This window comes from Talpa europaea (assembly GCF_964194135.1).
Source record: "Talpa europaea genome assembly, chromosome: 1".
Taxonomy (NCBI): domain Eukaryota; kingdom Metazoa; phylum Chordata; class Mammalia; order Eulipotyphla; family Talpidae; genus Talpa; species Talpa europaea.
The window spans coordinates 62,425,804-62,453,010 of NC_140073.1; the positions used below are offsets into that span (position 1 = coordinate 62,425,804).

General features: G+C 40.8%; 1 protein-coding gene across 2 annotated transcripts in view; it reads right to left on the bottom strand.

Annotated features, from left to right (window-relative positions):
• Positions 1-14,521: 14,521 nt before the first annotated feature.
• Positions 14,522-27,207, bottom strand: part of IWS1 (interacts with SUPT6H, CTD assembly factor 1) — a gene marked incomplete at both ends in the record, with an annotated part of 47,931 nt that continues 35,245 nt past the window's right edge. For both annotated transcript variants that reach the window (XM_084236681.1, XM_084236680.1), the window contains 6 exons: positions 14,522-14,653; positions 19,239-19,350; positions 22,793-22,849; positions 23,382-23,493; positions 25,009-25,126; positions 25,974-26,103. In XM_084236681.1, the coding sequence (XP_084092807.1) occupies positions 14,522-14,653; positions 19,239-19,350; positions 22,793-22,849; positions 23,382-23,493; positions 25,009-25,126; positions 25,974-26,103 (661 nt within the window). The remainder of the gene's footprint in view (positions 14,654-19,238; positions 19,351-22,792; positions 22,850-23,381; positions 23,494-25,008; positions 25,127-25,973; positions 26,104-27,207) is intronic.

Sequence of the window (27,207 nt, forward strand, 5' to 3'; positions counted from 1 at the left end):
CTGCTTTCTTTTCTTTCAAGTTTCTTACCATTATAGATATTGAGAGGCCTATGAAAATTATCTTAAGGTTTGTCAAATATTTCAGGCAGGGGTAAGTGTTCATTGTTAGGATAAGTACCTATAATAAATACTTGTACCGAGTAGTTCTCATGCATGATCAAATCTTTTTTGTAACAATATGTCTACAATAGGGGTGCCATTGTTATCTACACAGGGACCCATTAGGAAAACTACTTTTGTAAAGTTAAAAGGTTAATGAATGAGATGGTAAAGCCAGGATTTGAGACGAAGTTTGATGAAACTCTAGAATTCTAGAGCATAATCCTCATGTCACTACTGACGGAAGGAAAGGGCTACAAAGTCACACACCACCTAATCCAGGACTCAATTAAGTGGCTAGATTGACAACGCACAGATGAGTGGGGAATAATCACAATAAGGTCGCCCAAATTCTTAAGTCTCTACTGTGTGCTGGGCATTCTTCTCCCATCCGCTCTCTGCACTAGGCATGGAATTCCTTCTCAAGAAAATAACAAAGACTTAGAAGAGTGCAGTGACTTTCGCTCTAGACCACATAGCTGACAGGTGGCAGAAAATGGAGTAAGACTTGGGAGTCACATGACCGCCAAAGCACCCTGTCTTGCCACTTCCATTCTTCACTGTAAGTGGTCCCAGTTCCCTGATGGTCACCATGGATGATGGTCACCACGCAGAGTGGCCAATTCTCTTCTTCACTACAACCACACTGTGGCCCAAGACTATCTGAGCAGGAATGGGACCTGGGGTAAATATACAGTCTTTCCCCCGCCTGCCCAACCAGAACCTATGATGGGGCTGACCAAAGACGGGTTAATAAAGATTGTGAGTGGTCAGGATGCTCCATCTTACCTTGATCCTGGCTCCTAGTTTCTCCTGTGTATAGGAAAAACCTACTCTTTGTAGACACAGATATTTGGCAAAGGTCAACAAACAAGATCCTTGCCAACAGCATGCTGTGGGAAAGGCACCATTCTGAGAGAACAGGGTCCCTGCAAGGGCAACAGTTAGGTGGCACTGGCTGGGTTCCCCCGGGACACTGAGTCCCTCATGAGTATGGGAGCTAAGAAAAGGCTCGGCGGAAATGAGTCAGTACTCAAGTTTCCAGTTACACTTCATGGATAATGCAAGCCACAGAGGCTGTGATTCTATGGAAACTACTAGGAAATAAAGGATCAGCTGGGTCAGGGGTGACAGAGACCCCTGCATTACTTCTAATTTGCCATTTTGAAACCATGCAAAGCCCACAGCTCGTGGGTCCTCAACTGTGAGCTTACAATTGTAAGGCATAACTCAGGCTCAGGGTACAACAACAATGGGGTTTATTTACCATGGGGAAAATGAGAAAAATGATAAGATTTCTAAGGCCAAAATGGCCATTTGTCCTACTCCAGATAGTGTCCACAATGTCCAGTAGTCCAAACCAAAGACTGCATTTGCAAGATGCTGTCATCTCTTAGACAGCAAGCGCATGTGCTGGTGGCACATTGATACATGGTAGACCAGAACCCAACTCTCAGTGGCAGCTGGAGGTAGTCTCAGGTGATACCTCTGCAGCACCACAGTAGGGCAGCAGAAATCTGAAGGCCAGGCTGGGCAGCACCAGATGCAATAGCACCAGGAGGTGGTGTCCTATGTGCTGGCAGTAGGGGCAGTGGTCAGGCAGTGGTGCTAGAGAGTCAGAAGTGGTGGACAGCCCTAGGGGTGGCTAGGCACAGGCCAGCAGGGCCGGTCAGGTCAGCAGTGCTGGTAGGCGCTGGTAAGCAGGTGGTGAGATCAGCCACCAGTGTTACAGCTCTTAGAGATGCACCATGCACAGACGAATGGTGCCAGTAAGCAGATGATATCAGAGACAGGTTGGAGGCAGAAGCAGTGGTCAGGCAGTGGTTTGAGGCAGAGATCAGATGTGAAGGTCTCAAAGGTCTGTCAGAAGGGTTGGACGAGAGTCAGAGGTCTGAGATGAAGCTTTCAAAGGTCCACCAAAGTCTCAAAGAGACTTTGAGACTGGATGAGTGAGAGTCTGGATGAGTGTGTGTTTGAAGCCACCTAAAACCCTGTTTATATCCCCTTCAGGGTACCCATCTTTTAAACCTGATGGGTCCATTTCCAAATGGCTTCAAAACCAAAACCCCCATCAGCAGGTGAAATCCGACCTGCACTGAGTTCCTGAGGATTCATACCTGTGCTGGGAAGGCAGGCTCTGCTGTATCTGAATGGAGCAGGGCAGGTTCAAACCTGGTTGGCATATCTCCAAAACTGGAGTAGGATCCATACTCCAAACCCAACGTGCACTGAGGTGAGTATTCTCTCGCCAGTGGTGAGCCCTGCAGTGTTGTGGGGGTGTAGGTCAAAGCAGCCAAAGCACAGGCTGCCATGATGCTGGTCATCATCCAGGCTGATGCCACTGGACCAGGCACTGCCACCGCCATTGGAGCCCACCAAGCTGGCCTGCAGGCTGCCCACAAGGCTGCATGTTGAGCTTGGGGGTCTCAACATGCCAGGGGGTCTCTCACCCCATGGTTCGTACAAGGGTGTAGCAGAGTCAGGCAATTTACACTGCACCAGAGAACCAGGAGCCTGGGGCAGGGAGGCAGTGGGGAGGGGTCGGGAGGGGAGCACGGGGAATTTGGCTCAGACATCTACAGAAGAAAACACCACAAGGAGACCTCTTGGCCCCAGGTAGTTTTTTAAACTAAGAACATTGCACAACATCCTCTGGTTTAGATATCTATTTATCAGTTATTTGTACAACAAATGATCTGTAAACAGACTAATACACATTCAAAGATGTGAGTACGAGATCTCTAGCTTTCTACAGCTGGTCTTCCCAAAGTTTCTAGCCACTTCCATTGCTTATCTTTCTCGACAATAACTTAAAGAAATACCCAGTAGCTGATGTTGTCAGTTATGTGTCTCCAACCAGAGCTCTAGCCTCACACATCCAAACCAGGACTGGCATCGCCCTCACTCAGTGAGTCACACATATTTCAAACAGGCCTTCTTCTTCATCTTCTCCACTTCCTTAGGGAGTCTCTTGCAGGCCCTGTCCCTGTCCATTATTCCACTAACGCCCTGTTCAGACTCCTCCTCTTCAACATTAACAGTCCAATAGGGACCACGTTCTAGCAGTTCTGTCTCTCAGGATCTTACCTGCTGTTTCTCCCTCCTTCTCAGTTGCTGTCCTCTCACTCAGACCCTCTCCTATCTGGGCTATCACAACCACGTGGCCCAACCTACTACTTCAATCATGGAATTTTTACTTCATATCCAAGCATATTCAGATGCTTAATTATAATAAAAACAAGCAAACTACTCTGGAAGGAGGAAAGAGAAAGAAATCAGGAGGCACAGGTATGAAAACTATGGCCTATAAGGCTACCTTCTAAATGAAGTACACTATTTTTTTCCTAGAATTTCTACCCTGTCTTGAAACACACTATGGAGTTTCAATCCTTAGACTCCATTGTTTCTTCTGCTTACTATGTCTCCTCTCCTCCCAGCACATGGTCACAAAATTTGAGATAAAGAACCAGAAAGAACCAAGTTTGCTCTGAGTTCCACCAAGACACCTCTATGACTTTGGTCCTTTTTGAGCCAGTGTCCTTTCTTAAGATAAAGGAGGTATCAGCACTTAACAATACTAACAGCATTAAATGATACTATCTGTAGGTTGTTTAACAGCATTCAATAAATGTTAACAATTGTAATCATCCTCAGCCTTCATGAGTCAATGCAATACTGCCTCCTCCATGAAGCTTTCCTTGGTTTCCTCCAGGGCACTCCCAATGAGACTCCCACACTGCATTTATAGTTAGGTTTGCTTTTCTGTGACCTTCCTCACACTGTGACCTAATTAAGAGCACAAGTGATCTTCATCTTTGGCTCTGCTATTAACAGTACCTGGTACCTAGTACAGCCAAGTGTTTGTTGAATGAATGAATGAATGAATAAAAAAAGAAGTGCGAGTTTTTATACAAGCACTGGGTACAGTCAGAAGCGCGGGAGGGTGAAAGAATTCACCAGAGACAGAGCGGGGAGCAGAGCAGGCAGAAGGACCGAAGTGCACTGCTGAGGGGAGCAGCGGGCGGCAGGAGAGGTCTGCGCCCCATGTGGGACCCTCCTCCGGTGGCCGGGGAGCAGCCGGGGATTGAACCAGCGCTGCAGGGGCTGCGGGCAGCTTCGCAACCCAGTGCTCAACCACTGGGCCACCGGGGAGGCCCACATTCTTCAGCCCAATTTATTGAGTGTGTACTATGTAACATTGTTCTGGCTGCTGGGGATACATAACTGAATAAAACAGGAAGTTTCTGTCCTCATGGAACCTCTAATGAGGAAGATTCACTCAATAAACAAACAAGTAAATACACAGCAGCACTTCAAGAGAAAGAGCATAAAGCAAGAAGTGGGTGTTGCTTTCTTATATAAGCAGCCACTGGTATTGGCCTTCCCAGTGTCCTGAAGGCGGCAGGAAAAGCCTCACGGATAAGGTGATGTTTGGACAGAGGCCAGAAGGAAGCAAAGGAGGTGAGTGTGTGGGGCATCTGAGGAAACAGGGCTTGGGCGTGTGCTCCAGATTGAGGGACAGGCCAAACCCAGGATACCCGAGGAGAGAACATGCTGTGTGGGTGCGAGGAACAGAGAGGCGGCCAGTGGGCACAGTGATGTGGAAAGCAGTGGCGCGCAGACTATGGGCCATGCGCAACCATTCCTTAATGACAACGCAAGCACTCACTGCTTGCTTTCTTTATAGCGCGTCTTAAAAATCCCGTCCATTTACCTATTTCACAATGGAGCAGAAAGGAAAACTTGCCTGGTCTTAAGTCGGTCATGAGTATAAATTAAGTTTTTTTATCTTAATATCTGCATGTCATGGCTTTGAGTCATCACCTGCAAAAACCTACCTCAAGGAAAATCTTCTTTCCCAAGTATTTCTAGGGATCTTCAAGGTGTGCACATGACCCTAAATGGGCTGCTCTGGTTGCTGAAGCTTTTGCAACTTCAAGCCCTCACAGTTCCACAGACCAGCCCCCAGGCCGGGAGGTCCACTTCTGTCACCACTCTTGAGGCTCTCTGGTCAGCGGAGCTGCAACTCCAGGGTTCTAGAGGCCATGCCAGTGGATCTGGGCCACCACTGTGCTTCAATGCTGGACACTTATGCTTGTGAGGTGAGAACAGTCCTTCTGGGTGCAGATGTGTGGGGCTCAATTCCACTGTTACAGCATCTACTGACACAGCTTTCGGTTCACAAATACAACTCTCTTTTCCCCCAAGGTGCAACCTACCTCCAACTTGTCTGGGTCAGGACATACCTGAGACTAGTTTGCCTCCAACATTCATCTACTTGGGAAGATGGGGCTTGCTCTGTCAGACTGGTCATTCTCTTAAGGTGAATTTTCTTTCCAGGCTCCCATAATCTCTGCAAGTTGGCCCCTCCAGTCCATCGTCCTATTAATAATCAAACCCAACAATGGACAAAGTTCAAGACTTTTCACCAGAATCCTTAGCCCTGACAAAAATCAATGCATGTGATATCTGAAGGTCATCACCACACTATTTACCAGTTCGGCTGCACCTTAGCTCTTACTCAGCATGACCCACTGAGGCTCTTCACTAGAATATTAGCTTGATCAATGTCCTGAAGTCTTCCATTTATTATTCAAGGTGTGGCTGTCAAGCTGTGTCAGCACAGTCTGGAAAAGAAGAGACACAGATGTTCATTTCAGATGGTATAAGTTTAACAAAGTAACAACTTTAACAGCAGCTACAGATGATACAAAAACTAAGCATGTGATTTCTCTCAGGAAACTCTATAGCATAACTGAAAGCTTTGGAGGCAGAACCTACTTCAGGTACCCGATGGCTTCCTATTAACTGAGTGACTTTGAGCAGTTGTCTAAATGGGAACACATCCTTTGTTATTGAGGGGTGACGATGTGATAGACTAGACACTGGGGCCTTAGCTCCCTTTCCCATCTGGCAACATGACAGGTGAAAAAGCTGAGGAGGCAGCTGCTGAAGTGAAGAAACCCGAAGCCAAGAGAGCTGATGCCGGTGGCGAGGGTAAGAAGCCCAAGAAGGACACCGTAGCCGAAAGCCCGTCCCAGGGAGAGGACTCTGCAGATATTCCCGACTTGTCATAGACCCCACACAGGTCAGGGACAAGCAGCTAAATCCAGGATTGAAAAGAAAAATGAGAAAGTTCTTGCTACTGTCGCAAGACCAGCTGGCGGCAAGAATGGCCACGCACAGGCGGCTGAGCTTGGCAGAACGCCTGACCTTCTCCACTGACGATGTAGCTCGAGAGCTGCTGAGACTCGGGGACAAGCCCCTCGTGAGAAGATCGTGAGGTGCATCACTCCCGGGACCATCCTGGCTGTCCTAGCCCGGCAGCGCAGAGGCACAAGGGTAATTTTCTTGGAGCAGCAGGGCAGCGGCTTGCTACTTGTGGCTGGACCACTGTACTCCGTCGAGTGTGTCTGCTTAGGGCACACTAGAAATTGTCATCGCCACCTCCACCAAAATTCATATCCCTGGTATGAAAATGCCAAAATGTCACTGATGCTTACTTCAAGCAGCAGCAGCGTCAGCCCCGGTGCCACGAAGGTGAGATCTACCACAGAGCAGCGCAAGGCAGACCGGAAAGCTGCAAACCCAAATTCTGCGCAAAACCAAAGCTGTTCTGTAGCTCCAGGACCACCGCCACTGTGTGCGCTCACCAATGGAATTTACTCTTACAAGTTGGTGTTCCCACTTTCCTACAAAGAGTCTAATTAAATAATGAGCTGCTAAAAGAAAGGTAATGATGATTTTCTGTAAAACTTAAACAGGATCATTAACCTAATTAACCTAGTAGGCACAGAGCCACTCCTAGCCTTGTTTTTTGGTAGAGAATGTATAGAATAGTCCTTATAATGCCATCTGTGCTGTGCGATTGACTTACAAAGTTTAGTATTTTTACTTTAAAATGCTTTTAAAAAGAAAATTGGCTGACATGAGATCAATTTTGTTGAATTGATTCTGCTCTGAGCTTACTAGGATTATGCTAAAATTCTATTGTATTTGTATTGTATTGTATTTGATGACTCTTTAAATTTCAGATTGAACATTCTCAAGAAACCCTTTTTAATGGCTTTACCCACCTCATGGTTTTCTAATTTCCTCAATAAAAAACAGAATAGCACTAATTAGAAACACTCAGAAAATAAAAGCCAATGCATGATAAGCCATCACAATAAAAAGCCATCGCACATTTCCTATGGAAAACTGATAAGGTGGGCGCAAAAGCACACAGGATCTGGAACTTGTACACCTGAACTTGAATTCTGGCTCTGCCAGTCAGAAGGTAGGTGGCACCTTATTTTCTTTGTGCCATTTTCCTCTTCTTTAAAAAAAGGGAAATATTATCTCAGAATTAAGTACTATCAATGTAAAAATGTGAAGTGCATGTATCAGTTCAGCTCAAGCTGAACAGAGACAGCCCGGTGGGCCTGATCCCTGGCCCCTGGGAGCTGACAGCCTGTTTGAGCTACACCTTCTCCTGACATGGGTTTCAGAAGAGGCCAACTTGGAAGGGCTACAGGACTGCATTGGTTAATTACTATGTAAACTCCTCAAAAGAAGAATGTGTCCTGACCTCTGCCAGTCTCACATAGAGCTGGTCTGGGAAAGCACCTCTAGACAAAATAATGTAACTTCCTGCTCAAAAAGCATGTAAGAAGAATTACACCTCTCCAGGTGTCTTTATACTGCCTCTTAAACCTGCCATTATCATAAAAAATTCATTCACTGTTTTACTAGAGCCCTCACTCTTTAGTCACATAGGCCCAAGAACTATGACTCTCCTTTCTTGCATTCTTAACTGCAGTTACATCATGGGAAGAACTAGGTCCCCACCCTCAGGTTTAAGGACAGAGCTAGCCTTTGGGAGTAGATTCTAACTGCCCCAGTTTAACTAGTTGCTCCTGCCACAGTTTACAATCCATGTACACAGCCTGTTTTACCCTCCAGTCTTAAATTGTAATCAAATAACCTCCAGTGAGAACAGAGAAGGCCAATTACTACCCTTCCTTGTAATAAAAATTAACAACTAAGGAGAGTAAACACACCCTGCAGCCAGCCCCTCTTGTGAGGGCCGGTGCCTCTCAGTGGGGGTGGCCACAATCTTGGGGGTAAATCACCACTTCAGTCCCAGCCAGCAGCTACTCTTGAGCAAGAGTACTTGATGGTTTCAGCTACTGACATAAGGCACGCGCCACACAGGCTGCAGTCATGGCATTGATCTGCACCATGGCCAGCTCTCACATAAAGGCCTCAAAGTTGTCAGCAATGTCCTTGTTGATGTCCACCCCATACCGCGTGCCTCCTTGGGCATGCCAAATCTGCAGCTTGTGATATCAAAGCCAGCATAGACATGGAGCCGGAATGGGATCATTTCCAAGACCGCAGAATGCCACAACCAACAGCTGCTGTTTCCCTGGAGTAGTCCTTGAATAATCCCACAGGTACGTAGGGAGCTGCACCTCAGTGGCCTCACTGCCAGTCACTCTACTTGACGCCATCATGCATGGCCAGTTCTTTCCTCCATAGGTTGATGATGCAAGTCTGCAGTCAGTGAATTAACTGCACCTCTTGCCTCTTGGGTTTCTTCAAAGACCTGGCAGTGGCAAGGCACCTCTGCTAACAGTATTCACACTGGTCTGGATTGAACCTCTACATGTCATAATTATTGTCTTCAGATCCTTCAGCACAGAACATGTCCCTGTCAGCAAAGTACTGGGTGGCCACAACCCTAAGGGGAGTTTGGATAAGACCAGCAGGCTTCAAAATGACACATCCACTCTAACTTGTCATAATGTACCTTAATAATAATAATGTATCATAATAATCCTTGACTATGTGGACTCGGTCTTCAGCTTTATCTTTCTCAGTTTGAACTTAATATTAAAAGGGCAACCATTGGATTATTGTACTTTTGGGGGTTGCAATTCAAACCCAGTGTATTAAAGTCTTTTTGAATGTGATGCCAGCTACCAGCTACCTCAAAGATTCCACCTTGCACTTTCTTGATTTTAATAGTTTTAAGCTTCAGCAAATCAACCATATGACTGCATCCACTAGCATCTTAGCAATTGTTTTCTGCTGGGAAATCAGCTTGGAGCTCAGCGCAGTCGTGGCACACTTTTCCAGTAGCTTTCTCTGCTTTGTCTTCCTTCAGTCACAGCAACTGCTTTGATCTTGTTAAATGCCAACTGGGTGGCAGTGCACAAAGTTTGGAGGTTGTGGGTTTAAACTTTCCTGCTCATGTTTCCACCTGCTTCAGAAATTCTGCAGACAGTAGTCACTGAGGTGGTGCCATCACTGACCTCCACATTTGGGATTTGTCAGTGTCTCCTGAGGTCTTTGCTGCAGGATGGATGACATCAAAGGAGTTTCAAAATTGAAAATTAGAAATTAGAAACCGCTGCTTTACCTCTGCCATTCACAAAGAGCTTGCCCATGCCATGGGGGCCCAGCACAGTTCTTATAGCCTTAGTAGTCAAATTCTGCTTTAAAGCTCCAAGAATGTTTAAAAAAAAAACAAAACAAAACTACTACATGGTAAACTCTGTTAAAAACTATTACCTCCAAATTTTGGTTAAATATTCGCATTTATGTGTTGAACAAGACATTAAGGAAATTCTGTGACATAGCCCATCTTTGAAATTGATGAACATAGAAGTATACATCTATAGCATAATGGTACCAAAGTAAGCCAATCCAAGACAACTCTACAGGAATCCATGCATTTTTGCAACATTTCTAGCTCATGACTATACTAGGCAATTCTCTTTGGGCTTCTCTAGTATCTCAGCGATCCTTTCACACACAGGTAACATGCATTCACACGACTCCAGACCGCACAGTGACTGTCGCTGATACGTCTAAAGACGCAACATGGAGCTTGATTTCACAATTTCTTCTGCCTGAGAGAACAGTAGCATGTAGGTGGGGCAAGGAAAATATTTGAAAGCAGTGGTTCATCTAATGCCCTCCAAAATTATATAGTACTTTACTTTTTTCCCTCTGCTCTAGGGCGCTAATCTCAGCAGAAACCTTGCAAGCCAGAAGGCAGTGGGAGTATATATTTTAAGTAATGCAAGAAAAAAAAAAATACCACCTATCACCCAACAACACATCACCCAACAAGAGCAGAATACATATTTTTCTCAAGTATACATAGAACATTCTTTGGGTTGAACCATACCTAAGATCGCAAAAAGTCTTAATAAATTAAAAAAGATCAAAATCACGTATCTTTCTGATCACAATGGAATGAAACTAGAAATTGATAGCGCAAGCTGGAAAATTCACAAATATGCATAAGTTATATATAGCACATTCTTAAATAACCAATGCATCCAAGAAGAAAAAACAAGGGAATTTAGAAAGTACCCTGACACAAATGAAAACATAACAAAATGTATGGAATGCAACAACCAGTTCTGAAATTTATACCTGTAAACACATTTCTAAAAGCTCTCATATCAACAATCTAACTTTGTATCTTTTAAGGAACTACAAAAAGAACAAACTGAAAGCCAGAGCTAGCAGAAAAATGATGAGAGCAGAAATAAACAGAAAAAAAGCCACTGTTGGTTCATCAAGATGATGAACAAAACTGATGAACATTTAGATTAAGAACAAGAGAATAACTGTACTAAAATGATGAAAGGAATACTACTAATCTTAAAGAAATATAAAGGATTATGAGAGTACTATGAACACCGGTATGATAAAAAAATTGGGTAACTTAGATAAAATAGACAAATCCCTAGAAACACAATCTACTAAGAAAGAGAAATAACAGCTAGAGTAAGATTAGGTCAGCAGTCAAACCCGCCCACACCCAACAAAGTAAAGTTCAGGGCCAGATGCCTTCACTGAAGTCTACCAAACATGAAAAGAATTATCATTAATTATCCTCGAATTATCCCAAAACTCAGTGAGGGGAACATCCAAAACATTTTTGAGGCCAGCATTGCCCTAATACTATAAACAAACTATGAATAGATGGAACTACATTAACATCATAAAGTCCATGTGTGAAAAGCTGTTGATACTCAATAAAAGATAAAGCTTTTACTCTAAGACCAGAAATTAGAAGCCCATTTTTGACACTTCCAGTCAACACAGTGCTAGAAATTCTATACAGAGCAACTGGGCAAGAAAAAGACATGTCATCCAAATTGAAAAGGAATAGGTGTGACCTTGTATATAAAATGCCCAAAGATCTCCCACCACACACACACCCCGCTTGTAAGAATTCAGCAAAGTCAATACTACGAATAATAAAAATATATTTGGAAATAAACTTAACCAAGGAGGTGAAAGACTGTATCCTGAAAAATGACAAAATGTTGGAACTAAAGGTATCATCTGTGCTCATGAGTTAAGATGTCAATACTACCCAAAATGAGCTAGATTCACTGCTATCCCTATCAAAATTCCAACATGTATCTATTGCAAAAAGAATCATCCATCCAAAAATTGATATAAAATCTCAAGGGCCCTCCCAAATTAGCCTAAAGAACAAAGTTGGAAGACTCATTTTCTGATTTCAAAATTTGCTATACAAATTTTTACCATATCATCAAAAATTTTACTACAGTAGTCAAACTAGTGTTGTATAGACACAAAAATCAGTGGAATGGAGTCCAGAAATGAAGCCAGGCATATATGGTCAAGTGATTTTTGACAAAGTTGCCAAGACCATTCAATGATGAAGTTTTTTCAAGAAAGTGATGGGAAAATTGGATATCCACATGCAAGAAAAATGAGTTCAACAGTTGATTCACAAAGTAAATGGATCAAAGATGTACAAGAGTTAAAGCTATAAAACTCTTAGAAGAAAACACTGGGGGAATCTTCATGACAGTGGATATGGCATGGATACAAAACATACATACATGCAGTAGTTATTCCTTCAGCTTTAAAATGGGAGGAAATCCTGATACATACACCAAATATGAAGCCTGAGAATGTTATGAAGTGGAAAAAGCCAGTCCAAAAAAAAATGAGTTCACGTGAGACACCTGTTAACAGTACAAATCAGATAAAAAATAGGTGGTTGTCAGGGTTGGGAGGAGAGGGGAAGGTAGTTCGTGTTTACTGGGTACTTTCAATTTTGCATAATGAAGACACCTGGAGATGGAGGGTTGCGATGGCTGCACAACTGAATGTCATTTGCTGTGGAAAAGATGGCAACTTTTATGTATTTTACATATTTATAATTCAAAATAAAAGTAAGTTGCAATTCAAAATGTTTTGAAACTGAAAAGGTGAGCTTGCATCACTCTACCCCAGTGGTCAAAATTATTATCACCATGGAATAAAGCTTTTTTTGGGGGAAATATGCTTAATACGATCAAGAGGTAACTTGGCAGCAAATTACTCATGTGATAAAATGTGGCGAAATGGTAACATTTGGTAAATACAGATGAAGAGTACAGGGCTTTTCACTATTGTTAACTTGGAAATATTTTCAAAAAATTTGTGAAAGCTGTTTTGGCTGGCCAAGTTTTAGACTTTCTAAATAAGCCATACAACCAGGATTGCTTATACTTTTTTCTTAAGGAAAATCTAATTTTGAATTCCTCAGGTACAATTATCACCTTATTACTTGGCACCACCAAGTAATCGGTTAAATTTTCAGATAACTGGAGCATATCTCATTAAATGCCAAAATGTTATTAGTAACTTTAATGCTTTAAAAAGCACTTTCTTACCTTTCTTCAGAATTTTTAATTATCAGTCACCATCAGCTGCTTTTATAAATGGCTTATTTTTTGGTTGTTCTCACAAGTGGCTGTGATGGCATTTCTATGGAGCAGGACAGTGCAGGGAAGTTGCTGTGCCATCTCCCTCAAGCAGTTAGTGATCACCTGATGCGCTAATGGGCCTGAGTGTCACATTTGTGCTTTTAAGTTTGTTGAAAGTAAATGTGAAAAGATTCTAAGATCATGAATAAAAACAGCAGGAGTGAACGTCATGCTATCTTGGTTGTTCAAAAGCTTTTATGGGCAGTAAGATTCATTTTTTTTTTTTTTTTTTTGAAAATCAAGGTTGCCAGATCTCTATCCAAATACTTATCAGGGGATTCTACATTTAAAAGTACTATGAAATTTTCTTGCATTTAGTCATTTTGACTAATCAGATTGTTCACAATTAAATCTGCAAATTAATTAGAAAGCATCACAAAAATAGTACAATGTAGCTGTAAGCCATAATTCTTACCTCTACTCCAACTGCTCTAAACTGGTATAGTGATTTTCAACTCTATTCCTATCTCCTTTAAGACAACATTTCTCAACCTTCTTTTCATTATAGCACCCACCAAAGAGAAAATTTTATTCAAATCAAATGGAGTTTTCCTAACAAGAGAAATACTAGGATTTTGCTGGTATCTGGTCTTAACCTCAACTAGAATACTGTGATTCAATTCTGCCACCAACCACCAAAATTCAGAGACTCCACAAGTTTAAGGGCTGGGTCTTCCATAAGGCAGGCCACACTTTTGGATGCCAGCCTCACGTGGTAAGCTCAAACTCCCACTTTTGACTGACAGGCTACAAATTCGAGAGTTTCCTCAGGTTTCAGAATTCACTAAATTGACTCACAGAATTCAGGAGAGCACTATATTTAGGGTTAGTTTTATTATAAAGGACTCAAAGTAGGACTCACAACCAAGTGAAGAGACACACAGGGCAAAGGTGTGGGGCAAGCTCACGAGCTACCACACCCTCTGTGGAATCAAGGCATGTCACCCTGGTTAGCATGTTTGTTCACCAATCAGGAAGTTCCACCAAACTTCACTGTTCAGAGTTTTTAATTTGGGCCTGCCCACTCGTGTCAATGATTAAACCACTGGTGGCACAACTGAGTAACTTCCAAGACTTCCCGCTCCCACAGGTCAGGACTGCCCCAAGTCTTAACCTTATGTGGTAGGTCTTTCTGGTCACTAATGCCCTACTAAAGCTACGCAGGGAGGGGTCTAGCATGAGACTTCATTAGCATCACAAAAACAATACTGTCATCCAGGAAGTCAAAAAGGATTTTAGAAGCTCCATGTCCAAAACCTAGGACAGAGCCCAAATTTTGTATACCAGTTGAGTAGGATTAAAAACAGAAGGGTCATAAACCATTGCAATTTCTAAGTTTTTTCTTTTCACTCAGACAGTTTTCACCCTTTCCAAGACAATGAAGAGACAGCCCCCCAAAACCAGAACGGAATTTTATTGTGTAAAGTTTATAGAAGTATGACTAGTATTCCTCTGTACAAAGTACACAACAAACGGTTTTAAATACCACTGAGAGAAATCCAAGTCCTATGACAACATCTGATACAAGCATAAACATTTACAGATACACTAAAAATTTTTTTAAAATATCTTCTTTCTCCAGAGTCCATTGCGCATTTCTGAGAGACAGGGACATAACCCAGGCAAGGTCACAACGGCATTTTATTGCCCTCGATGCTGATTTTCACTGCGTGTGCAGATCTGCTTTTTTTCCTGATATCTGTGAACTTTCTCATCTGTTTATCCAGTCGACTGATGCCCTTCTTGGAGGTCCCCTGAAACTAAGAGTGGGGTAAAAATTAAAGAGCAAATTATTGAAATAATAAATGTAGCTTTGTCTTCATCTTCTTTTTATCTGAAAGTCAGCAGTTGGAAGAGTTCCTACCTCTAGGAACCAGAATATGCTTTGGTGACCTCAGGAACAACAAAGCAAGCATATACCACAGCATTAAAATACATATTAAACTTTCCCCATGAAGAATACTTTTTTTGTTGTCTGTGCCTTGTTTTAAAATTCTGCCTCAATAGATGGAAATCTCCCAGATAAGAGAAAGGGAGAAAAATAGTAACTATTATTCCCCCTCCCCCATCAGATCACATTTTAACTATGCTTTTCCCCCTCAAAGATCAAACATGGAGCTCGCCACTAGATATAAACACCTTCAAACGTAAAGAATAATGTTCTTCTAAGGCAAGAAAAGTCATCTGAGAAAAAGCTGCAGCATAGTGAACAAGCTTAGAGGGTTAGTAAAGCAAATCCATCAAGGGCTGGGGCTCCAGTTTTACACTTGGGGTGGGTGAACCCTGCCTGCTCCGCCTCAGCCGGCTCTGTAACCCAGGCGAATCGCATCCCTGCTCTGGACTCCCCTTAAGACTGGTAGGAGACGTGAAATAATGTCAAATACAAGCACAAATGCAAGTCAAAGTTTAAAATAAATACCAGTTATTACTATGACTACTTAGCAGTCATTAGTTTGTGTTAAAAAAGAACACGTGACACAGAAAGAAAAGAATTAAATCTTGTGATGTAAAGGACTTACTACTACTGGCATCTCTTCCTTCTTGCCTTTCCTGTTTAAAGATTTGTTGTTAAATTATCTCTTCTACATTTACTGTAAAAAAGACTGCATGTCTTGAAGGGATGTTGTCTCCAGGAAATCAAAACTTTTTAAGAAAAGCTGAGAAGGGTCAATTCTTTTGCCTCACTGGGTTGCTAACAATTCTGATCTTTAAAAATGCTGAGTGGGGGAAAAAAGATGGATTTTCTAATTCTTCTCTGATATTTATTACTGAATCACCTGTGAAACTCAATTCAAAGAATGTTAAAATGAGATAGAGTCTAGGAGACTCTCTGGTTGGTACTAGTGTACAGTTCTTTGGGTGGGGAGCCTCCCAAGTCTTCTTTCTCCTCTAAACTCCACATCCACCTCATATAGAGCAACGAACTCAAGTCGTTTTTGAACAAGAACTATGTTGATCATCTTTAATTTTCTAGTAACAGCTCAATTCCAAATATTATTCTATATCAATTTTAATCCTTAGCACTGATATTCTGAATTTGCATAAAATTACACTATCAGGAGGAAAGAGCTATGGTACCACCACCCTATTATATATCCCAGATTTCCTGGTCAGTCCCAAACATCTGACTTCCTTTCAGACAATGTAGCTTGATTTTCAGTAATTGCATTTAGTCACCTACAGATCTCTGCAGTCACCCAACTCCCAGTAACTCTACACACCAATCTGAACTACTACTTGCACACTCCTCCAGGATTTTCCATGACAGCCGGAGCTCTACCAGCTCCATCTAGCCTCAACAACTCGCATACTCCCTGGCCAGCGCCATCTACTCCTCTTGACAGCTTACAAGGTTGTAGCTGGCAGATGCCTTGTTACATACAGAGACATACCTTAAGACATACCAAACTGAATGACCTCTTTTATGATTCATCAACTCTATATCATTATCTTAGGACAGTAACAATGTATGTAGCACTGTTTTATCAGTAAAAAAAAAAAAGTCCTAAAAACCAAAAAACAAGAGCAGCTTAAAACATGAACAGGATGGATTTGTTTAATAACATTATAGTATAACTGTACCATGATACAACATTTAGCCACTGAAGCATATCGGTATGAGTTTTTATCATGTTAATGAAAAACAAATCCAACAAGGTGTAAAATATGATCACAATTTTGTTGAAAAATTAAAAACAAAATAAAAAACATTTATGTTGTGTACATATATAAAAAGAACTAAAAAGAAATAATATTAAAGTGTGGTTGGGGTTACAAGTGACATTAATTTTACTTGAAAATTTTGTATTAAAACATTAATTTATCTTTGTTATTTTAAAAGCACTCTGGAAAACATTAACATGAGCAAAATTAAACAGTTTCACTATGTTAAAGTATCAGTTGAAAAAAAGAGACAAAAAAATGTATCGGGCCTCCCCGGTGGCGCAGCAGTTGAGTGCTGGGTTGGGAAGCTGCCCGTAGCCTCTGCAGCGCCGGTTCGATCCCCGGCCACAGGCAAGGGTCCCACATGGCGCATAGACCTCTCCTGCCGCCTGCTGCTCCCCTCAGCAGTGTACTTTGGTCCTTCTGCCTGTTCTGCTCCCCGCTCTGGCTCTGGAGAATTCTCTCATCCTCCCGCGCTTCTGACTGTACCCAGTGCTTGTATGTATAAATAAATAAATCTTTAAAAAAAATACCGATTGCTTTTAAATGGTAGGTGATTTCCCTCTTCACAATTTCAAACTCTCCCACAATTATAAACAGGAAAAAACTGAGTTTAAAGTATTACTGAAAATATATTTCACACATCAAATTGTTAAGTTAGAAAAGCAGGACTTTGGGGAGAGGGTTACTCTAGTTTCATATTTACTTGAGTAATTTCAAAAATAAAAATGACATTTAAAATAAAAAGAATTTCCTTGGAAATTCATTCCAATTTCCTTCTTAAATATGTTTTCTAATAACACTTAGTTTGTGCATTGTGGAATGAGTGAATATTCAACCTTCCTGAATAAGCAGTATCACAAAGTTTATGAACAATATTGTAACAAAGGACCACCAGCCCCTCAAACATGGGGTTTTTTTTTGGACACAGTTGGACAAGCCAGATTCAGGAGTAGAATAATACCAACACATTATGATATTGGGAGTATTGGGAATGAAGTGCTGGGAACTCTACTTGCATTTCCTTCCCCTCATGCTGGTCACTGGTGTGCTCTAGCAAGTGAATGGGCCACCTCTTCTCACCTACCCATCAACTAAAGGGAGGGTAGGATCAGAAGCAGCAACACCCACAGTCAGGCAAATGCCCCTGAGGACATAAGGTGTGTTTCCAAAGTAGACTGGCCACTAAGATGTATTATATTTTTTTTGTGATATTGTAGACCTCAATTCTCAGACATAAATGTGCTGAGGAAGAAAAGTATTATGAAAAACAGGGGTAAAAAGACAAAATAGACAGGGGAAAAATGGTGGTGGTAGGGGAGAAGGTTATCAAGGGATATGGATAAAAGAAAAAGGAAAGGAACTAAACTAGTGCTCTTCTACTTTATTTATGCTCAGTAAATAAGAATCAGTAATAAGAAAGTATGCTTTGTTTTGAGACAGTAGCTGAACAGTAAAATGAACTGGCAGAAGGTGAATGCAGTCTGTGGAACTAGCTGCCAAAGCATGGGTCATGATCATGGATAAGTCAAAATATGAAGGCAATACACTCTTGTCAAGAGTACAGTGCAAAAAGGCACTATTATTAATCTTAGAGCACAGCAGGTAGTGACCCTGGCTTTGCCCTAAGTCTTCATTTCCAACCTGTATTGAATATGTATTAATCAAATTTATCTCCTAAATATTCAGTGTCAGGTTTTATACAGTTAAGTCCTCACATGCATGTTGGTAAGCCACTCACCACAGGTAAAGAAGTCACCTCTCTTCTACCATGAAGTGACTAATTCATACAAGGTAGACCACAATGATTACGGGCCTTAATAAAAATGGCTACCAGTCAGGAAGACCAAAATGCTTCTCAGTTAAGTAGTTCTCTATTATTCCCTAGGGTTCTCTGATACAGACTTCCGAATCACTTTCTAAGTAGCCGAGAGTACTTGAATTGGTCATGAAATGCTTGTCAGGGCCATTATTTCAGAAACCAGAAGTGGGCCTGATCTTCTCTAGTTCAGAAACACACACGCACTGTTTTCACTCTAGCTGCTTACAACTCAAGCCCATGCATAAGCATGCTTCCTTGGGGATACCTCTCAGATACACTCTGGTAGGGCCAGGCCTACAAGGGCATCCTGTTGCCTTCAATGCTGAACTTGACAGCACGGTGCACTTTGCTGAGTCGTTTCTGTTCTGCAAATCGCCTTTTATGCTTTTCCAATCGGCTTAGGCCCTTTTTAAGAATACCAGGCTAGGAACAGTAGTTTGAATGGAGAATAAGAAAAGATTACTGAGAAACAATGAAGATCACTCAACAGTACTTACAATGACAGAGAGTGTTTAGTCTACTTCACAACAGTATTACTTAAAATAGTTGAAAAAATAGGGAGGGGGCTGACGATAAATGCTGCTGAATTCTATATGTCATGATTCTGAAAAGATGACTATTACCAAAACCGCTAGGCTTTAAGAGTCTGTTGAAACAAAGGAACTAGAAGAAACTTCCTGAATTTATAATGTAAGTCTGAGTAGTTCATGAGCAATCAATGACCTGGCTACTTAAGACTAGAAAGCAACTCTCTTCAAATCAGATAAACTTTAAGGGATGTTAAGGGCAATTAAACATGAAGTAAAAAACAAAATAGTAATTTGTATCTGACATTCACCTTACTCTCCCCATTTGCTTACCCTGGATGACTCCATTTCCACATTCCACTTTGGCCTGACAACATAGTCCTTGTTTGAGGGCATTGGGACCCTTGCACGGGCACAAAATCCAGGATCTCCAGGTCGAAGAGCTCTGAGGATGGGAAGAGAACGCTACTGTTTTTGTAGCCAACCCCAGCATCCCATTCATCAGCCCACCTTTCTGAAATCATCTCTACCCTCCCGTTTTCTGTCTTAGCTGAGCCTCATCATCAAATCACTATGAGTTCCTCAACTTTCCTCCCCAAGCCAACTGCCTCTGCATTTTTAGGATTCCTTTACAACTCTATTCCGCTTCAAATGTATTCATGCTTCTCTCACCTCAAGACTGGTTTCTCTATCAGATTCTGGAGCCCAATTTATTTCTAGTGGAGTCCTGACTCATGGGTTCACTTATGAGGAAACACTAGGTAGTCAAAATGAGTCCCCCAAACTGAGTATGCCCACAAAGCAGTTTATGGTTTTGTACATGGAACTCGTAACTTTTTTGGCCCTTGCTTATAAAGATATAGATTGAGATATAGATTCACAGGCACTTGGTAAAAAATACTACAAAGAGATCCAGTACAACAAACACAGTACAGTACCAAAACCAGGACACTGATTTTGATATAATCCGTAGATATTTGTAAGTACAATTTTACTTGCATTTGTTGTGTGCGCATTTAATTCTATGTAATTTTATCACTGTGTAGTTTTGTGTGTCCACAAGGATCCCTTCTACTGTCCTTCTATAAATAAACCCACCTCCCTTATTCACGCAGTCCCACTGCGCAGGGACCATGAATATCAGTACCTTTGGCTCCACAATCCTGTCATTTCAAAAAGGTTATATAAATGGAATATACAATGTAACCTTTACAAGTGGGTAAGAAATTAGCCTTTGCTGCATCCATCAATACTTGTTCATTTTAATTGCTCAGTTACATTCAATGGTATGAATGTACCATAGTTTTTCCATTCACTTGGAAGGACATCTGGTTTATTCCAATTTGGGGCCATTATAAACAAAGCTGTACATTTATATACAGGTTTCGCACCAACATAAATTTTTTGTTTCTTTGGGACAAATGCTCAAGAGTGGTGGAATGGTGGTTGCATGGTTAATTTTATAAGAAACTGTGAAACTTTTCCATAGTAGCTGTACCATTTCATCCACAGCAATGTATTAATTATCTCTTTCTCTGCATCCTTACAGGCATTTGTTGGTGTCAAACACAGTATCTTTTATATAGCAGGTCTTTAAATAATGTTTTTATGTTGATGAGGAAAAAAAGATATGATTTCTGGTTGGGGACACTGTCTGGATGGAGTTTGCAAGTTCTCCCTAAGTCTGTGTGTCTTATTTGAACAAACCAGTTTCTTTCCACATCCCAAAGATGGAATTCATCGGCATGTCAAATTTTTCCCAGTCTGCGTAAGTGAATGAGTATGTCTGGGAGTGAAGAGTATGTTCTGTGATGGAATGGCATCCTGTTCAGAGCTGGTTCCAGCTGTGTGCTCAAGTTGCTAGGTTAGGCTCTGTCCACACTTGACCTTGAACAGGAACAAGTGGGCTAGAATATAAATGCCTGAATGAATACAAGTTATTGCTTAATATCAGAAGTGTCTGGGCCTTTATTCAAAAGTTTGGTAATGTTTTTGTGACCAGAAATATGCTGTAGGAACTTAACTCTTTTTATGGTAAAGCTGGTTTCTGTTTACACCACGGCATTGTCGGTTTCTAAGAACTTACTGAAAATGTTTAAGGGAGGACTTACTGTGCACATTTGAGAACTACCAAACAGACCAAAGTGAGACTATCATCCTTCAAAAGCAAAGCCTATTTGCAGATGTCTGGACATTCAAATCATTCAACTTTCAGGTAACTAATCTTCTAATGGTAAATGGGGAGCGGGTGTATGTGGAGGGGTGGAGAAAGAGCAAAAGAGGAAGATACAAAGGTCTGAATTGTTTGTATTTCCTTGTATACTTTATTCCATTCTTAACAACAAACTCCTATAACCCTCATGTACGTGAACAGACTTAATGGTTAACCAAAGAAAATCTCTTATGGCTCTTATTTTCTCCTGGATGTCACAGCTTCATCATCAAACTTAACAAACTACACTCGCTCCCTCTAGCTCATCTCCCATCCTCTTGAAATCTGGATGCTGCCTGATTGCCAACATTCACTATCAATCCCTCTGCAACTGTTTACAGCTTCTGTCACTGCCCACCTCTAGCAGTCTCACTCTCCTTTAGGTTCTCCTCCAACACCAAACAGCAGCTCACCTGCCAGCACTAGCTACTCTGCCTGGCTACACCCACTTTCCAAGATGTTTCGTTTATTTGTTACACTATACTTTATTTTTCTATGGAGATTAACTGTCAATCATGTCTCTAACCCAAATTCGAAGTTCTAGGCTTATGATATTTAGAGGCTAGTTCATTAAACATCTCACAATTAATAAGCTCAAAACAAATCACCTCTATCCTAAATCTACTCCCGTTCTTTATTTCAGTGAACGGTAATACCTGGATCTCAGTTATGTAGGTTAAAATTTTGGTTGGAGGGCCTCCCTGGTGGCGCAGGCAATTGAGCGCTGCACTGTGAAGCTGTCCGCAGCCTCTGCAGCGCAGGTTTGATCCCGGCTGGCCAGGGAGCAACCCACATGGTGAGCGCACCTCTCCTGTCTCGCCCGCTGCTCCCCTCAGCAGTGTATTTCGTCAGTCTGCCTGTTCTGTTCCTCGCTCTGTCTCTGGTGAATCCTCTCACCTTCCCACGCATCTGGCCTGTAGCGGGGTTCTTGTATAAATAAATCAATCTTTAAAAAAATTTTTTTTTTGGTTGGAATCTGCAAGTCCAGGCAATTCCTTACCTACTGTATCACCAAGTCCTGGCAGTGTGGTTCATGAAAAGTCAACTTTCTGCTTCTTCTCTATTATAGCCTCAGTTTAACTGTATCACTGCCTTCATTTCCTCTGACCTCTAACCTGTCCTACACCAACCTGGCCACCAGCTTCAGTGTTCCAAATCATACCTGATGACTTCACGTCCGTGCTCAAGTTTCTGTAGAATCATAAAGTGAAAATTCCTCACCTTGATTTACACTCCTTCAAAATTTGGAGCACAGCTACGTTTCCAACTTTTTCTTCTATCATCATCTCAGGCACCAGACTACTGCCTTCTGTCTATCCGCTAGTCCTAAGAGGCCTTGCCCACTAACCCTTCACATCTTTGCTTAAGCACTCTCTGTTAATTATCACTCTAAAAGTTTTTTGGATTACTTTTGATTTTTGTTCCTAGAGCTTCATACTTCCTAGTACTTCGCAAGTAGCAACAAAATAATTACTGAATTAACTATTTTTCAATCTTCTGTATATCCTCCTGAGCACCCAATATAATGCTGTGTGGACAGCCAACAAATGTAAAGCTTAAATTATCCCCCATCAACGAGAATCTAACATCACTTTACCTACTACTTCTCTTAGAGCAAAGCAGCAGGCAGAACATTTTCTATAAAGTTCAGGAAAAATGAACACAAGAACCTTACTTCTCCTCTCCTGTCAGCACCTTCTCCAAGTCTCTCCGGGGAGTCTGACCACCAGTGCTGGGGAAAAAGCAATCAGCAAGACACTAGGAATGTTAAAAACCTTATAACTAAGAGAAAAAGTAACAAAGTGAAATATCACCAACATAACTAGGTCCTTTTTACTGCATTAGAGAAATAACTTCAACATTTTAAAAGTAGTACTTATTTTAGTGATCATTTGTACATCGAGTTTTCACCAATGACCCTGCCATCCCGGATGCAACTGGTTAAAACCAGTAACATCACTTCTCCTCCTAAGATTTGTAAAAGGATTCGAAGAAAGTATTTTCTACAAGAAGACAAGTTGTTTCAGAAGTTTCCAGAACTGTGGCAGAGGACACATTCCACCAGAAGGAAAAGTCTGGGAGGCGATGTGGGTCTTCATTATAGAGTAATTACTTTTAAATTGAAAGGGCTTATGAACTACACAAACATATCAAGCTGACAGGTAAAACAAAACACTGTCATTTCTCAAAGATCTTTCTTACTAAAAAAATGATTTATTACAACATTAATATTACGCCACTTATTCCTACCTGTTCCCTCATACCTGCTCATTCTTCGTCTTTGAGGCATTTGTTCTAAATCTCTCTGCTCCCTTTCTTCTCTTGTCATTCCTTTGTAGTTTGAGGTAAGACCAAATATAGGGCGAGACCACTCATCTGTAACAAAAAAAAATCAACTATGAATTTAGTTCACAAAGTAGCAATTTCCCCATCATTCCTTAAAATAATCACACACCAGTGTGAGGTCTTATTTCAGGCATGCAGAATATTCTTTCTTTGAAGATATTATTATTTCAGGATCATTTATAGGATGAACACAGGCTAACAACACAAGGACTTTAACTAGCCCAGTTCATTCAGAAAATTCAGTGTAAAAATATCTTCAAACCTGCAATCACTACAGGAATTAAGAGAGTAACATCAGACTCTGTTACATAGTCACCAATCAGCTGTGCTGGTATTTCATAAAAACAATCAAATTTCTGAATTTACTCTACTGAAAGTAGGAAAGATTGAAATTCTTCTATTTTCTTATTGTGACAAAAAAGTCACCATGCTTAACTGTCAAAATAGTCTGTATCTTTACACATCACATTTTAATAGTGCAGATACAGAGGATGTACTCTGTACTTCCTTAAGCCTAAGCAAGTTGTTAAAGTGAAAACAAGTATTGCATGTTCAGTGTTTCATCAGTACCAGTCCAGAGGTGCCAACAAATGATTTTGTTCTGAAACATAATGGAGCTTTTACAGCTACATTTAATACATGATAAAAATGAGAAAGTACCTGTATAAAAAGAACATAGAGGTTGCACTAAAACAGAATCAAGGAGTCTTGAGGGTCTATATGCCTTTGAAAACTGACCCACCGGCTTTGCCTCAGATTCAGAATCACTGTTGTTATTAAGTCATGGGCATGAGTGAGAATATTCTGCTTCTCTCAGTCCAGGGCAAAAAAGAAGGTCTAGAACCATTGCATAAAAGCATCCAAAGTTATCATTGTAAAGCAGTAGCTGGCAGGTTATTAAAAAGTTTAATGATGTACTACTTCGCCAGTTTATGAAAAAATTCTACACTTTTCTAAGTTTTTGATAAATCTTAAAATTTCAATAGGAAATTTTAAAATTGAAGGATTTCATAAATAATATGGCAACTGATGTGTGACAATCATAGATAGCATCAGAGGCTAACATTTCTTGAGGAGTTACTATGTGCTAGGTACTGTGTTTTGTATACGTCCTCTCATTTAATCATTATGATAACCCAAAGTCAAAACACAATTCTCCGTTTTACAGAGGAAGAAACCAAGGTCTGGAGCTTAAATCACTAACCCAAAGATATGTAGTAAGGCAGGTGGTGTGATCAGGGTTTGAATCCAGGTGACTGACTCTAGGACCTGAACTCTAATCCCTTTCTCTCTACATGCTCTTGATCCATTATTAGAAATGGATGATTTTAGTTGCTATATTTAAGACTGGATAGCATACTTAAATATACACAGAAGCATTCCAAGTCTGAGGGAAAAAGTCAATACCTACAGGAAGTTATTAAAATGTTTTCTATTTACTTTGCTGACTCATTTAAAATGAATACTAGTAAAATATTAGCTTTTATACATACATTGTCTCGCTATATACATAAACACAACAAACAAAAAGCAAAATGTACATACTGATTAATTTCCCTGCCATGTCCTTGTTGGACCTTGATTCCTTGGGATGTTTATAGAGATACATCACTGCTCGTCCAATCCCACTATGTTTCAGGGTCTCCTGGCTCACACTAGGTAGCTGGGGAACATAAACACACACAGATATATTAATCACTCAGAGGCTGGGAGTTCTGCCAATCTGTTCTACAGGGTCTCTAAGACCTGGTTCACTTATAACAGAACAAATTAACAACTCAATTTTCAGGACCTACAGACCTTGAACACAAATAGAGTTCAGTATTACCACTGAGTTAAAGCAAACTTGAGAATGTGAGAAAATTTCAACTAAACATACTCATAGGTTAGCAGTTTTATGTAAGAGTAGACCAAATCCTCAGACTCTAACAGATCAAGGTCTGAACCCAAACACAGCCATCTGCTAGTTCTATGACCTTGGACAAGTCATTTAACTTCTCTGTGCCCTAATTTCCTCATCTGTAAAATGGAGACAATACACCTACCTTGAAGATTTGTTGTGAGGAATAAATGAACCAATACAAATGCTAAACACCTAGCACATAGCAGGTTCCTCAGAAATTCCTTCAGAAGTTAAGCAGCTTGCCCAAGGTGTAACAGCCACATAAAGGTGGCCCAACCAAGATTCAAATGCAGGTGTATCTGATTCTAAGGTTGGTACTCTTTCTACTTCAAATACTTCCCCAGCACCTGGCCTCTACAAAAATACTCTTTTTAAATAAATTGTCACTACTTCCAAGATCTTTTTCCTTCAATACTAAAGTTACATGAAACTTTACAAGGTTTCTTACATGGTATGTTCTTAATTAACAAACTTAAGGTTTTACCTCCTCTGGCACTCTCTGGTAGAAAAAAAGGTATAAATATATGGTAAGATATAGAGGTTGCGATAATACAAACCACATCAGATAACTAATGAAGAGCAAACAGTCAGATCATCTGCCTCTAACCTCTTGCAGAATCTTCAACAGCTCCTCTCGAATCTTTAATGCTGGCAAACTCCTATCTGGTAGAGGTGAAAGCCATTCTTTGATGGCAGACATCACACCACTGTCAATAAATGTTTCTTTTAGGTCCTGCCTATAGTAATAATAATAAAAAAAAGGGTCAAATCTATGAACCTTTAGTTTCTATTACAACTTCCTCTGAATTTTCTGACATATTTAGCAGTTTCCAAAAACTGTTTTTAAATAGTTACTCCTAATACATTATTTACCGACAACTATTCATAGGTTTCAAAAGCAATATGAAATTTAGTGCTTGTTTTTAAAAAACATTTAATAGGCAAAGATGATTTCTTAAAAATAAATCCAAATTACAGAAGGCAGGTTAATGCTGACATGAATGGTACAGACAGTAAGAATGAGTTCCAATTAATAAATAAAACTAAAAAATAATATTTAATCTGTCAGAATACTGATTCTCAAACTATTTCAGGTGAGAGATCCCAGAACTGTGCCAGTCCTTGCAGGACACCAAGGAGAATTCTGTATCTTCTACCAGGAAAAAACCCCAATTTAAATTCCTTTTTATGTACTAGAATCAATTATATTAACAGAAAACATGACAATATTACAGCTAAGACAGAGGCAGCAATTTTCTAATAGAAAGTCCTAAACCATGCTGTTAGCTCATTGGTGTACTAATGATTTGGTGGACTAATGTATTTCTTCAGCTATAAGAATGTGTTAACAAGGCTATCAAGAAAGGGTCATTCTAGGGGCCTTCTTGGTGGCACAGGGTGTGAAGACGCAGCACTATGAAGCTATTTGCAGCCACGTAACACAAGTTCAATTCTCCAGCCAGCCAGGGAGAAGACCCACATGGTGAAGCAGACCTCTCATCTTGCCTGCTGTTCCCCTTAGCAGTGTATTTCAGTAGATCCGTCTGTTCTCCCCACTCTGTCTCTGGTGAATCCGCTCACCGCCCCCCATCTCTGGCCTGCACGTCAGCTCTTGTAATTTTACTTTAAAGATTTAAATAAATCTTTAAAAAGAAATCAGTCTTCTAAAAAAAATTTAAAAGGGGTCATTCTTCTAGAAGAACCAATGACATAATTCATTATATAACAGGCCATTGTAAGCCTTATACAATATGTACAAATAAGTTTGTAATACATGTATCAGGATTTGCTCTGTTCTTGATAACATTTGGAAAATACAGAAAAATTTAATTGTCTTATAA